Genomic DNA, 15173 nt, shown 5'->3' on the forward strand with positions numbered 1-15173 from the left:
GGGTCAGAGTGGGCATAACTGAGGGGTCAGAGTGGGCATAACTGAGGACTCAGCATGGGCATAACTGAGGGCTCAATGTGGGCACAACTGAGGGGCCAGAGTGGGCACAACTGAGGGCTCAGCGAGGGCTCAGCGTGGGCTCGGCTGAGGGCTCAATGTGGGCTCGGCTGAGGGCTCAATGCGGGCTCGGCTGAGGGCTCAATGTGGGCTCGGCTGAGGGCTCAATGTGGGCTCGCTGCCTCACCGAGGGCCCGGCGCACAAACCCTGCGGGCAGCCCCGGCCGGGCTCGGGGCCGGGCAGTGCCCGAAAGCTTCGAACGCCGAGTGCGGCCCAGCCCGGCCCCTGTGGCTCCGGAGCCGAATCCGGCAGAACCGAGCCGAGCGGCTCCGCTCGGCCGCTTTCACCGAGCCGAAGGGCAGCACAGGAGGCGGCCGGCGGAGTTTGCTGCCCGGCCGGACCGTCCCCTCACGGGATCAGCCCGGGCAGAGCGCGGTGCCGACGGCGCCGAGCCGGGGTCCGATCCCCGCGGGGCCTCTCACTTACGGCTGCATTTGATGGTCTCTGTGGGTCCTTCCCGACTCGGAATACCCTGTCATCCTGATGGATTCCTGCCCCGGCACCGCCCTATGCCAGCAGCACTTAATTTTTTAACGTGCTTCTTATATTTTTGTCTTTTAGACAAGACCAGTTTTCAACATGAGCAAGAAGGCCAAAGTTCAGAGGAAGAGCATCCTCAGGTCTGGTCTCTTGTCAGCCACACCTGGAGGGCTCTGGTGTACCCCAAACGCTGCCACTGCCCCTGTGTGGCAAGCACATTTCTCTCTCTCAGGATTTTTCATAGAGGCTCACAGAGAGAAGAACGAGAAAACAATTTCTATTTCTGCTTCTTGTTTTTTTCATGTGGAATGTGTTTGGAGAATGGTTTACCCGGGGTGATTGCTTGAATGGATTCTGGTGAGGGTTGTTTGAGCCTGATGGCCAATCCAATCCACCTGTGTCTGGACTCTTGAACAGGGTCACGAGTTGTGAGTTAGATATGGTACTTAGAGAAAGTAGGTACGTAGTTTTAGTATCTTCCTTTATATATTAATATATTTTTAGCATAGATATAATAAAGAAATCAGTCAGCCTTCTGAACTGGAGTCGGACATCATTTCTTCCCACTGAGTTCGCCTGCATTTACAATACCCTTGCAGTAATTTTAAACCATAACTGCGAAAAAATTATACTCTGGTCCCATGTTCCACGTGTTCTTTCACACACAAAACCACACAGCCTGGAACATCCCCAGGTTCACTTTCTAGTACTGGTTTCCACCATCTCATGCTAAACAAGGAATAAAACAGCAGTGGGTGATAGGTAGGTACAGATTCTGCACATGGCAGAGCCTGTTTGCAGTTTGTTAATGCACTCCAAAGCAGAACTGTGATTGCTGCCAGCTAAGCCATAAAGGTGTTAGATGAGATGGGAGAGCGTTTACATCTAAATCATGGCTGATGTGGCTGAGGTTCTCCATTCCAGCCCTGCCCCAACTTGCCAAGGAGGCAGAAACCCACATACAGCTTTTATAACAGGAAAAATGAGAATGTTTCAAAAGCCAGCAAAGCTGCGACCAGCTGGCCTGTGACAGACTGTAAGTGTGTAATAAATGGACTACACAGCTACCAAGTTTTCCTTCAAGGCACAATGAGAATGTTAATTACCATTGTGCAATCATTTATACTATTCAAATTACTTTAAAAGTAAGATTTTCGGTAGACTTCACCAAGATGTATATTGGAAACAGGTTAGTGTAAACACTCCTATTTAAAAAAAAATTAAAAATCCTTCCCCCTCCAGGTCCACCTGATTGTGCTGACATTTAATTTGGGAGGTTTTGATGATGAAAAGGTATCTGGCAAGAGATGTGTCTGACTAGAGAAACACACCTTCTTATCTTGATATAATTTCCTCCCCTTTCTCCATTTTTAGTACAAAAAGGCAGACTGGCTCTATCTTGACTTAAATGTAGCATTTTGGGTTGCACTGATAAGTGAGTGACCCGTAAGGTCAATTAAATGCAAACACGACTGCAATTTCAAGTTCAATACTTTGTTTCCTCTGGCAACAGAAAGAGAACACTAAGCATGTAAACAGTTACATCATGCTGCCTAAAATGTGTGGCACTAGGAGAGAAAAGCATCATACAGATTTCTGGCTTACTATAATATGCAAAAAGACAAAACCAAAATGAAACAAAAAACCCCACAAAACCAAAACCCAAAACGACAAAAAACCACCACAACCCCCAGAAAACAGAGATGCCACAAAGTACAAATGCACATCTAAATCTAGGAGAAAAGTGTGTAAGGCTATTTATCAAAGACTGATGCTCTATGAAAATACATTAAAGCAAAGCATAAGTTACTTTCAAAAGGCAATGCACATTGTAAGCATCTCTTTTATTGTAATATAAAGAAGCATACATCATTCAGTTCTTTAAAGTACAACTCAAATTGTACACTAACAAAAAAAGATCAATTCAGACATCCATGGACATGTCAACAACAGAATTCATTACATTTTGCTCTGCTGGTATTGCACTTGGAATGATTTAGAAGTAAGGCACAGTAAAAACAAAGTCATTTAGTGCTTCTACAGCAGATGTCTTTTTAAACACGTGCTACATGACGTAAAAGTACCTCTAGCTTATGTATATACACACAGGGGAAAAAGAAAAAAGCATGCACTAGATAATTCAGATTTCAACATATCTTGCTGTTTCATAATATACAAATAAAGTAGTTTAAAGATGTAAACAAATTGCATGCACATAAACTAGAGCAAAATCTTTAATACAGTATCTGAAAGCTATTATGCTTAAATAAAAAAATATAACTTATTAGTACTCAGGTTTATGTGCCATTTTTGTCCTGTAGAGATTAAAAATCTGGGGTTGGGGGCAGGGTGGGAAGAGAGGATTTTTCTGGTTTTGCTGTTCGTTTTATTTTTTTGCTTTACACATTGGCAGCAGTACACTGGTGAGAAGGTCAAATATGGCTTTTGCAAAACAATATCTAATGAAAACATGAAAAAGCACAATTGGTTCAGGATCCAGCATCCTGATATTTTCCAGTCAAGAACAAAACAAAACAAAAATCAATATGATCTACGCTTTTGAACTGGGTAAGCCATGCATTCCAAAAGACCTTTCTAAAGGCATTTAAACTCTACAAGAACCAGACACTTTGTCAAGTGTAAACTCTTAAAAACTAAACACAAAAGAATCTGAATGACTCAAGCATAGTTTTCCACTTCAAATGCTACTGAGTAAGTGTTGCCCATGGCTGCAGTAGCCAAAGTGATACTGGACTGTCTTCAGAACTAACTGCATGCCAGGAGCGGCTTTGCTTCTTTTTAAACAGGCACATTAGAAATTAATTGAATTAACTGCACAATTTTTGGTTTCACTCTCTTTGGCATAGGAGACGCCACTTTTCAAATTAAAAAGAACATGCACCATGCTGCATTCCAACATGTTATGCTGAAAAGGCACATTTGTTGCTGCCTGGGTGGCAAGGGAAGACTTCTTATTTTGCAAAAGGCACGGTGTTGAGTGCAACATCCTTTCCTCATCCTCCAGAGTGTTCAGTTAGACCAGGTACAATTGTACACAGCGGCTCCCCAGGAGCTGTCCATTTCTCTCAGCCACTGCTTGCTTAGCTAGATCCAGGCTTGGAAAAGTCACCAATGCCTCACCACTGGGCTGGCCACTAAAGTTGTAAAGCATGAGGATGGAATCTGCTTGCAGCTGCAATGGTACAAGAAGAAAGAAAAAAAATTTATTAAGACCAGAGACAAAACCTGGAAATGCAGTTTTTAATGCTGGTGAATTTTTAGTGCATCTGGCTCACTCCACTCCTGTGTCCATGGTAAAAATATTCTGGATGTTAAGAATGGGAAAAAGAAGGAATCAAGGATTAAAGGAAACTCAGCTTTTAGCTTGGCAAACAGCAGCAGCTCTTATTCTGCTGGAGTGGTGAATATAGTGATGTAGACATAATTCTGTGCAAAAATTTTTCTAGAGAAGCAATTGAGAGTAAAGGTTGATAAAAGGAGAGAGTTAGATGTTAATAGGAGGTGAATGGAGCAAGAAATCCAGGCATGAAGAATTCTTGTACTTCACGACCGACCAAGTGAAAAAGGCTATGGAGGCATGTCAATACTCACACACAAAGTTAAAAAAAAAAAAAAACCTAACACACATGGAAAAAAATAAAAGAGCTGTGTGGGTTCTGTGTTGGGAGAATGAGCTGAACTCAACACAGGTATACCGTGCAAGGAAGATTTTTCAGAAAAATCAAGTAAAATTTGGTGCAAAACTGAATTAAATAAATATTTATTGTAATTTTAATAAGGCTAAGGAAAAGCAGGTTAGCAGACAAGATTATTTAGTTATTGGAGTTGATTTACTTTTGAGGGCATTTGCCCTCATAAAGTCTTAAAAGGCAGTTCCAAATTGCTGAGTTCAAAGCAGACATTACAGTTAGCCCTATTGTACCCCATCCATTTTCCATAAGATGCAGGAAATTCTTCCAAGTTGAGTTTGGAACTCTTGATTGTTGGATAGAAATGAATCTCAATGAAGTTTCAAAATGAGAAACTGAAGGATCAAAAGTTTAGCATACAAGGTTAGTTTTTTTGAAAAGCAGCATCAGACAAAAGCAATGCTGGAAAACCAAATAGTTCTATGAATATTAATTCAAGTTAAGTTCATGTGACATGTTCTCTTGAGTTTATAAAATGGTAAAATATTAAAGTGTTTCATTTCTGTAGAACTTGTGTCTGGTATACTACAGAAACAGCAGACTTCTCAGTTATTACCAATAGCATTTCATTCATATATCATATCATATATCAGCTTTACATTCAAACATATGAAAATAAATCAAGTGCATGCCAGACCTTCACTCACCCAAACACTGAGCAGGCAGTAAAAATATACTTAAAATATAAGCAACAGAACACTTTAAAAACCAAAAGCATGCATAAAACAGTACAAACTTTCTATCATTTCTTTTCAGAGGACTAAAGTTAGTCAAGAAATAGCATGCAGAAAGAAATTGGAAAACAGATAAAAACCATCATCTCTAAAACCCACTTCTAGTTTGGAAGCAATCTTGGTTTATTTCAGAGTAACCCTCTCTCAAAGAGAAAGCTGTACACAACTTGGGTTGAGCTGCAAATCTGAGCTAAAAGACGTTCTGCTCTAAACCAGCTCTTTGCTGTTAATCCATATGGGATCAACTCATTTACCATCAGTCCAGAATAGAACTTTAATATTTCGGCTCAGAGTCAGCTGGAAATACACATGGAACACAGGCAGACCTCTGAGCACAGAGAAGAGCTTTAAAAACATCGTTTAAATAAAGGTATTGGTGTAATACCAATGTAGGGGTCTGGAAATTCATGCTATAAGAGCTGCATAGAAAGCTAGCAGAGAAGTCTACACATTCTGCAAGCAACATAATTAAAAGAGCTAAATGAACCCCTTCAATTTCATTTTAAGACATACTGGGTTTAAGTTCTTATTTATACATAATTCTAGAGAATTAGATTTTTTGTATGTACATATGTTTTAAAATTAGATTAAGATTCACACAAATCTTTTTCCTGGGTTTTGGTTTTTTTTTTTTTTTTTTTACTCTCTAACAGTGGTACCTGTATAATACTACTTTGTACCACTTAGAATTCAGACTGAGCTACTCCATGAATTAGTCAAAGACAGTTTCTATGTCATACTTTGTAGAGACCAACTGCTGATCTGGTTTTCCAGTTAATCACCAGACCGTACAGTCCATCTGCTCCCTACAGATCCAACATTAGAAAACAACTAATTTGAATACAACTAAGTTGATGGTTGTTAGTGAAAGTACATTTGTCTGTGAAAGTAATTCTCTCAAGGCATAGTATGCGATTGCCATTTTTAAACTGAAAGGTTGTTCTGTGTTTTTCCTAAGGAAAAAGAAAATGTACTAACTAATCAGTAGCATTTTGAATGGAATAGAGCAGTATTGTGGCATGATGTACTCCGCATAGGCCACAATAAAATTTCTCTAAGAATTATGTGCAAGTGCCAAAGATGCAGGCAAATTTACTGTTAGCAAATCTAGTTGGTTGCATTAGAAAGTCACTATATCCAAAAAACCTCTTCTGGAAAAACTGATGTAATAGTTCACATTGCACTGGGGAGAGCAAGAAGGAGAGGTATTAATCTCTAGCCAGTTATATCGTACAGAAAAGACACAGCCAGAGGTCTGGGGGTTTTCACACACATATTTATGTGTGCTTTTTAGCAATATCAGGAAGAAAGAAAATCTTCTACCACTCTACTAAAAGGAAAATATTGGACTGAAAGGTTCACATGAGATATAAGCATTAACAAACTCTTCTGGAAGTTGAACACACCATCTGAGCAGAACCAGGCAATCACACTACCTCCACCACTGCTGCCCCATCAGCTACAGATCACAGGCAGCCCACTTCCTTGGGTTAGTTGATTTTTGAAGCAGGAAGACTAACACCAGGATCCCAATGCAAGCTGCTAAGGGGGAAAGCCACAAGCAAAGATCTCTGTAGCACCAAGCCCTTCTTTCCCTTCCCATTCACCTCTGGAGAGCCAGGCTCTGCCAGTCACGTCTTACCTTCTTCAGAAGTTACAAAGAGTTACAAACAGACCCACTCTTTCGGTGCTTGTAACACACTCCTGGCTTGATCGCTCAGCTGAATAAGGCCATTGTAGTCATCAGGTGCATACTACAGTACAAGTGTGACATGGGACAATCAGCAAGAGAAGGAACAGTCTGGCACAGCAAGCCACACAGACCATCATTTGCAACCACAATCGAGAGCATCAGCTATTACAACTGGCAGGAGACAGAGAATTTGATAGAAACTATCCAATTCTATCCAACTAGAGGTAAGATAAAAAATACATTAGTTTATTGCTGGTTGTAGAAATGGAGGAAATGCTTGTGGGGAATGTTCTAAACTGTGGATTTGAACTGCTCCTTATCAAGGAAGGAAAATAGCTCAGACCATGAAGTGCTCCTTTTTTCCTTCTGCTCATGAGATGGCAGCACCAGGTAGCTAAACTAACATTTTCTTAAGCACAATCATGAACCCAGTGATGGCTCTCACTAAGACAGATGAGCATCTTCTAGCCTGCACACTGAGGTGGGGATTAGAATAATTGTATGGATATCATTCAGATTTTTTATGCACTCATGGAAATGAAGGGCAGCTTCTCCAGGGTAGGGTGACAAGCACTTGAGCTGTGGATGATACTTGTACTCCATAGACTACACCAATGTAATGAAAGAAAATCAGTGCCCCAGCATGAATGCATTCACAAGGTAAAATAGCATTTATTTATGCTAGTGCAGTGTATTTCTACATTGGAAAATGAAATAAACTACACAGTGTAACTGCATCATGACAGATTTGTAGAAGTAATATATTAAAATAAAAATAGTGACTGTACAGAACAGTCACATCAACAAATTAGAACAAAAACCTCATATATGAATCAGATCTAAGAATTATTTGAGATCCTGAATATGAAGAGTAATCACTCATACTACTGGCCTGGTACAAATGTGACACATATAGCCAGAAAATACATCTTGGAGAATATGAACCATTGTTGTTAGCACATAATCTTTCCAAGTTACATATCCTGGAAAGGGACTGAGCATTCTTAAACATGATGCAAAGACTACTTGAGTGGTTCCTGTAATCCAGAAGACAAGAATGTTTATCATAACATTGAGTTGTAGAATATTTTTTCAGTGTCTAGAAGTTTCCTGTCTCCCCCTAAACAGACTAATGCTAATGGTTTTGCACTAAGGCTTTAGATGATTGCCAAATGCACACAACGTAGATGCACTGTGCTGCCTTTCCTTTGATATTTCTATGACACAAAAAGTCTCCTGCCAGCTTAGGGAGAAAATGGCATTATATCTGGGCATACAGAAGATGTATCCATCCAAAGTTGAAAAGAAAAACACCAACCATCTTGTACACACCTTTTACAGAAAACAATAACCAAGAGCCCAGAGAACACAAAAGAAAAGAACCCCCCAGAATTTTACTACCGAATTCTAACCACATCTAAACCCATGCCATTAAGTAAAAGACAAATATAAGAAGTATTTTCTAGATAGTCTCTGCCAGGGCAACCAGACCGTGCAAATATTAGATTTATGAGTTCCCAGACCTGCCCTTGAAACAAATCTACAAAATGTAAGTTTACTCTTTGGAAGGAATGTCTCAAGATAGTACATACTTTAGATTATCAGTAGATGTATAGTAGGCAAAGTTCTACAGCCTTACTCTTGTAAGGGACAGTATTTAATAAGTTACACTTGAAATGGAATAAACAATGTAGAAAATATCAAAGTTGGAAAAATATCCTGTACAGAGTTGTCAGAGCTTAGGCAAACACGTAAAGAAAGTGAGAAAGAAAGAAAGGAAGAAGAAAAATAAATTCATTAAAAGACCTAGAAATAGAAGTTGCATCTAATTATAAGGATAGGTAAGAGACTGCAGGCAATTAAAACAGAAGCTGTAGAACAGTAAATTCTTCAAATAAAATAAAAACTACCCTAACTTGTCTGAGTAAGCACATTATTGTGAATCTTTCTGATTCTGTCTGCATTTCAGAACCCATAAGAACAAAACAAGAACATCCAACCACACAGGACCAAACCAAGTGTAAACTGGTTAATAAAGATGTAATACACTATACTTCCTCCTTGAATTTTCTTTTTCTTCAACCTATGTTATTTCTTTGTTTTTCTCTTGCTGAGAGAAATATAGGACTGTCTTCTCCTCATAGACTGCACAGATTTAACCAGGTCACTAAACAGTAAATCATTGATTTCCATTTCATTTTTGCAGTTCCTACAGTGAATATTCAAAGCTCAGTCTAAAAACAGCACATACAAAGCAATCTAGAGAAAATAACCCACTGCTAAAAAAAAAAAAAAACAAAAACAAAAAAACCACCACCAAAAAAAAAAAAAACAACAGCATTGAAACTGGAAAGTATATTTAGACACACTCCAACTGGGAAAAAACAGGAGCAAATGGTAAAACATCATAGAGGCAAAATGGCCACTTTAAGCAGCTGCAGTTCTCGCCCCAGCTGCCCATAAAATTTATCACAAGACTGTTCCTAAAGGAACTCTCAGACTCTGGAAAAAACCTAGCTAGACTAAGCCTGGAATATAGAATCAGGTTTGATGGTAGGTAACTACAACCTTTAGCACAAGAGTCAGGAGAAATACCCTAAACTGGATTTGCCCCTAGAAGCACATCAGTTGTGCCATAAGACTGCCAATACACAAATAGCTGAGTGCTCTGTGGAAGAGATACCACCTGAACCTCCTGTGTATCAGAGGCTGAAACAGGTAATGTCTGATCAAAAAATACAGAGGGTGCCACTTCAGTCTCTTGCTTCAAGCGTGGGAGGCAACAGACAGAAACTGTAACCACTAATTTATGGTCCAGTCTCACAGATACTTTCAGGCAACAGTTGCAGGTGGGAGATAAATTTAGGAATAAAGCAAAACAAGCAATGAGCTCTATTCTGAGAGTGTGGGGGTGAGCACAGTATTCTGTGTCTGTATTGCCAGGTGACTTCCAACCCCAGTAAGTGGGAATTCTTCCTCTACCACTTCCCCTTTCCCTTCCCTAGTCAGAGGGTGCTATGCCTAGGATGGGCACACAGATGATGGGGTATCCCCCTCTCAGACTGCAAAGAATCAGATTTCAAAAGGATCCCAAAGGAAATAGAGAATACTTCTTTGTTTAAGCACATATTTTAGAGAAAAACCTCCTAATACCTAAAAAGTCAGGAACAATGAAGTCTGTTGTCCTGATACAACAGAGAAATGTCATTAGTGCCCTTGGAACTTAGCCATCCATCCACTTCACTTCCTTATTACTGTTTTAACCACAACTCACCCTCCTCTCCTCCACCAGCAAGCTTTAAATTCTGTGTTTCTGAAGCCTTGGAGGATTAATATACTGTAAAAGCTCTTTATATATGCATTTAAGCCCAGTACAGGTTTAAAGAACGCTATTTATTTAATGCTTTTCTTATGTAGAAACATGTACACAAAAAAAGTCCTTACATTTCCATCCCAGACTTTATCAGCAAATTCAGGGGGCTTTTAAAAAAGTTCAGATGGTGACCATGGCCCCTAAATCTTAGTCATCTTATAGTTGTTTGTTTTGTTTTGTTTTTCTGCTTTGTTGGGTTTTTGTTGGTTTTTTGTTGGTTTTTTTTTACTACTATACTTCCACACAACCTACCTAAATAGCAAGCCTGCTTTCTAAGAACTAATCCACAGGGTCTTTTTCAGGCAGGCTTGAGTTCACCTCACATTCATGCCAACCTCCAAGAAACTGGGCAAGTACTACTAAAAGGAGGCTGAATCCTAGCCAAGACAACAGCTGTGAACTAGTTTTTGGTCAGTTTTTGGTCAGCTAAGACCACAGGCACAGCTAAACTGCACCTGCTTTTACATTAACCTAACCGTTCTTGTCATGATACCAACCCTGCCACTATTTGCATTCTCATTAAAAAAATTATTGTAAAACCACACACCAACAAAAACCATCCCCCCCCCCCCCCCCCAAAACCCAAAGCAAACAAACAACCAAACCAAACAACAACAAAAAAAGAAAACTGAAAGAGAATCCCAACCTCAAAAGAATCGGTATTTGGAAACTAAAATATTTTGTGTTGATTCACTTAGTGGCTAAATAGTAAAATCCATTAAGTATTTAGCCACTAAATAAAGAAAAATAAAAATACTTTAGTGAAAAATATTGTTCTGCTATGCAACAGCTTCACATAAAACCATCACAACTACTACCCCTGTTCAATCCTTATTTACTGGAGTTCTCTCATTGCTTCTGCAGCTGTACAGAGCGATGGCCTGCAGTAACACTGAGGAGTTTTGCTCTATGATATTACTACATTTGCACCACTTCTTCCTCAGATTCTACGCCATGATATGAAATATGAGTTATTTTTCTGAATTCCTGCAGAGTCTCCTCACAATCCCATCCATGGATCCCTTACTTCAACATAATGCCCGGAGACAAGGATCTGCTGAGCAGCTGGTGAATGGCATGGTGAGGGTTTTATTGTTGTTTTGGTTATTTTGGGTTTTGTTGTTTTTTTCAGTGGGGTTTTAGCTGGCTTGGGTTTTGTGGCTGTTTTTAGCTATGTATCCAGTGTATAATTGTACTCAAATCAATGACCCTATTGCTTTATAGTACAATTAAAAAGCAGTTTAATGTGAATTACTGAATCAGAGAGTATTATTATTAGCTCTTTTGAGGATTACAATACACTACAATATTATACAGAAATGTGATGGGGAAAATTGCCATCTCCCTGATTTACTATTAAAATTCTTCCCAAGTTTTTCAATTGCTTAATCCAGGTTACAACAAATACAGGCAAGCTGGAATGAATTTTCACCAATAAAAACAAGAAAACAGAACTACAGGAAGAAACTGAGCTGCTGAAACACTAAACAAGAGGCTAATACTAATAAAATTAAATGAAAACTAGAAAGCTGATCTGCAGACTTTTAAATTATTTGTTTTTAGAAGCATGTACTGATGTTGAGACCAGCTTGTTGAAGCCCATGATATCTCTTAAGAGGCAGGTCTGGTATGAAAAGTGCTTTCACTTAAGTAGCAACATGTGCACACATGCAATATACAGAGCCCATGAAGCCTGAAGGAAAAATCCAGAGAATAAAGCAAGAACTAAAACTGAAACCCTGTTCCTTCCAGACAAGGACACACAAAGACAAAAATCACCCCTCAATCTCAGCATCTCCAATCTAGTTCCCAGAATACCAACACTGAAGTCCATTGAATACCAACATCAATTAGCTGTGCAGAGATTAAAACCATGCCCAAACCACTGATGATGATTAAGGGCTCACTTTATGAACAAGCAGAAGCATCCTGCAATAAATCCTTGGGCAGCAGCAGAAAATGAGAATACAATGTGAAGAAAAGGGAAGAAAAAAGAAAAAAAAGATTAGTTATTGTTCCAGAGATGCAATATTGTCCCAACAGTAAGTCACCATCTCTATTTCCCCTGAAGGAATAATGAGCATAAAATTAGCATTACCACATGCGGGATTCCAAGAACAACTCAAAAGATTTCCTGATTCCTTTATAAGATTTTGAACCTGATCTCATCTGGACAACATCTTCTAAAGAAATCAAAGAAGTGACCAATTTAATAACAGTAGCTGATGATCACAGGAATTTGCAGCAGCAGAATATAGGTTTCACCTTGTGGCAAAATTTCTGTTCCTATAACCATTTAATTGTGCAATACAAACACCAGGACTTGCTCCCCAAATGCAGAAACAAGGAGAAAGGCAAACTGAGCATGAGACACAAAGTTCAGGTTCACTAAACTGAAGATTTAACAAAAGGCAGAGGTGCTAAAGGTGGTCATTGACCTGTTCCATACATGGACAGTTTCAGGCCACATTTTTCAATGCTGCAGTTACACTTCTAGCTAAATTTCAATTTAGCAAATAAGCTTCCACACTTAAGGTTTTAATACATCCACCATCTATCCACCAAAACCCCTAGTCAGTAGAAAACAACTAAAAGGCAAAATATTGATGGCTAAACAATAGGATGAATTTTTATTACTTGTCTGGGTATTATGAAAGCCACAAATAACTGAACTTGGTTTGAACTCTGGAAATATCTGTGGAAGAAAAAGCCCTAAAATACAACAATATGCAGTTTCTTTTTACTATTTGTCAAAATTCACCACACTTTTTATGTGACAATCTTTTTCCACTGAAAAACTGAGTATGAAAAACTGCTTTCAAAACATAAATGTAATGTTCAAAGAGAAGACACAACAGATAAAGCACTGCATCTTCCAAATACTCAAAACTTTGCACATACACATTTAAACATCTGTTCTCAGTCTACATTCATTTGCATACCAGATACCTGGCTCAACAAATTAAAGCTTATTGTCTTCTAAGAATCTGAAGGTAAACAAAAACAAAAAAAAGAAAGAAAGAAAGAATACCATGCTTGAAGGTTTCCTATTACCTCTTGCAATATCACTGTTATCCCAGAATATTGAAGGATAAACATACAAAGATTATTGCCTTTTGACACAAATCCATTGTTCACTTGCAGTAGTTTGAGAGCTACAAAGAGGATTTTAGGTCAGGGCTTCCAAGTAGTACCCAAAAGGGCAGAGTTGGTAGCTGTGTAAGTGCTGTTACCCACAGGAGTTAAATACTCACCAGAACATATCATATTCAATTACCTTTCCTTTTAGCCAATAGGTCATGACAAATCATGGATATAGATACAATATCCTCTGAGACAAAAGGCAGAAGACATCAAATAAGAGCTGCTGAAAAACAGTGTTTGTAGCTGGTGCCTTTTTTTTTAACTTATCAGTAAGATAAGTTTCTGTTTGCTCACCTGAGAGCATTCCATCAGTCCATACAGACTGACATTACCTATAGTATATTTGCTGTCAATATGGACAGCAGGGATAATACAGATTTCCTTTAGTTTGCAATGTAATACATCTTTAATGAAAGACGTTCCTGCCTGTAACCAAAATAATTAGCAACTGAAACAGCATTTGACCAAGACATCTGTGTCTCTCCTTTTGCAAGTCACCACACCCAGCTCACAGCTCTCTGTATTAGAAATCTGTGAACTTTCAGTGTTGAAGGTCCAACACTGACCCTACCAAAAGGCTCCCACCACCAAGTGGCCAGGACTGAAAACTTTTGGCAGCCCACACTTTCCTGTGGCAGCTCCTTTGCAGCCCCACTCACACTGGGGCTCTGAGATCTTCAAACTCAAAACCCAGACACCAAATCACTACTTCCAGATCAAGATTTGTTTATTTAATAAGTAAGGCAAATTGTGTGTTGCTCTTCAGTCTGCCAGTTAAATATACAACATACAGCTTGCACGCTTGTTTGGCAGTTTCCAAAAGCACTTGCTTGCTCAGTTTGGCCTCCACTGATCAATACTCAGAGGTCCAAATACCATCTCAAGGAGAGGGCTGCATACTAACCTGGTACCCCTGGAAGAAACTGAGTATCTCCTTCATTCCTGTGTTATATGGCAAGCCCTGCATCCGGACTAAGGCTCCAGGCTGGGGCAGGATTGGAGTGTGGGTGGCAGTGGCAGCAGCTGCCACAGCTCCTGGAGGAGCTGCAATGTACCCCACCGTGGTAGGAGATACTGGAGGACTGAAAGAGAGAGAGGGAGCAAAGTTGTTACCAAAACCAATAACTGGTTCTACACTTAAAATAGGCAAAGATGTTTTGTGCACTTTCTTAATTTCTCTTCAGCATCTCATTATCTATTTATAGAGAAGGGAGGGAAGGGAAAATAGCAAACATTTGTAGTTAAAGACATAAGGAGTGGCATTTGTTATTTCATAGGAGAGTAGAAAAAGTAGCTGCAGATGACTTGTTTTAAGATCGTTAATAAAAACACAAAGAAATAAAGGAGAAGGATGTGCCATAATATGAAAAGGAAGCAAACACCCAAATCTGGCATTTCTGAGCCACAAAATAGTTAGTAATTAGCATCTCCTTCTCTGGTCAGGGCCCGTTTAGCAAATAACCAGATACTCAAGCTAGCAAGTGTCACACTAGGAGCCATCAGTGAACAAGCTCACAACTCCTATACCAGACTTCAGCAACTCATGCTGATGCCATCTATGGGAAGGGAAAAGGTGGAGATTTGCTTTCACATGTAAAAACGTTCTTTAGTACAAACTCAAACCTAGTACACATCTATGATGAATCTTTCAGCATGAAAACAGTATTGTAAGTAAAAGAACAAACTAAGAGGTGAGGGTAGAGGTGTGGATTGACACAGCTTCTCTTCCAGACAAGAAATAAAACTGCCTTGATGACATTGCCTCAGTGCCAAAAAAACCACTTTTTGGCCAACATTATCACGAGATTCAAGCAAAACCTACAGAGGAGATGAACCCCTTTACAAAGTCACAGAGGAATAGTTAAAATGGTTTCTGCCTCTGTTGCTGAACATTTAGTTCCCAGGACTACCTATATGAGAA

At 39.4% G+C, this 15173-nt stretch overlaps 1 protein-coding gene across 3 annotated transcripts in view; it reads right to left on the bottom strand.

Moving 5' to 3' along the window:
• Positions 1-2423: 2423 nt before the first annotated feature.
• The window catches only part of ESRP2 (epithelial splicing regulatory protein 2), a 42811-nt gene continuing 30061 nt past the window's right edge, over positions 2424-15173 (bottom strand). For 2 of the 3 annotated variants that reach the window (XM_021535251.2, XM_021535250.2), the window contains exons 15-17: positions 14157-14334; positions 6685-6796; positions 3678-3791 (exon numbers count right to left, since the gene is read on the bottom strand). In XM_021535251.2, the coding sequence (XP_021390926.2) occupies positions 6707-6796; positions 14157-14334 (268 nt within the window). In that variant the 3' untranslated portion in view covers positions 3678-3791; positions 6685-6706. Of the gene's footprint in view, positions 3792-6684; positions 6797-14156; positions 14335-15173 lie in introns of all 3 variants that reach the window. The other variant, XM_031505836.2, reaches the window with a different exon arrangement.

The sequence above is a fragment of the Lonchura striata genome, chromosome 13 (assembly GCF_046129695.1).
Source record: "Lonchura striata isolate bLonStr1 chromosome 13, bLonStr1.mat, whole genome shotgun sequence".
Classification (NCBI taxonomy): Eukaryota; Metazoa; Chordata; class Aves; order Passeriformes; family Estrildidae; genus Lonchura; species Lonchura striata.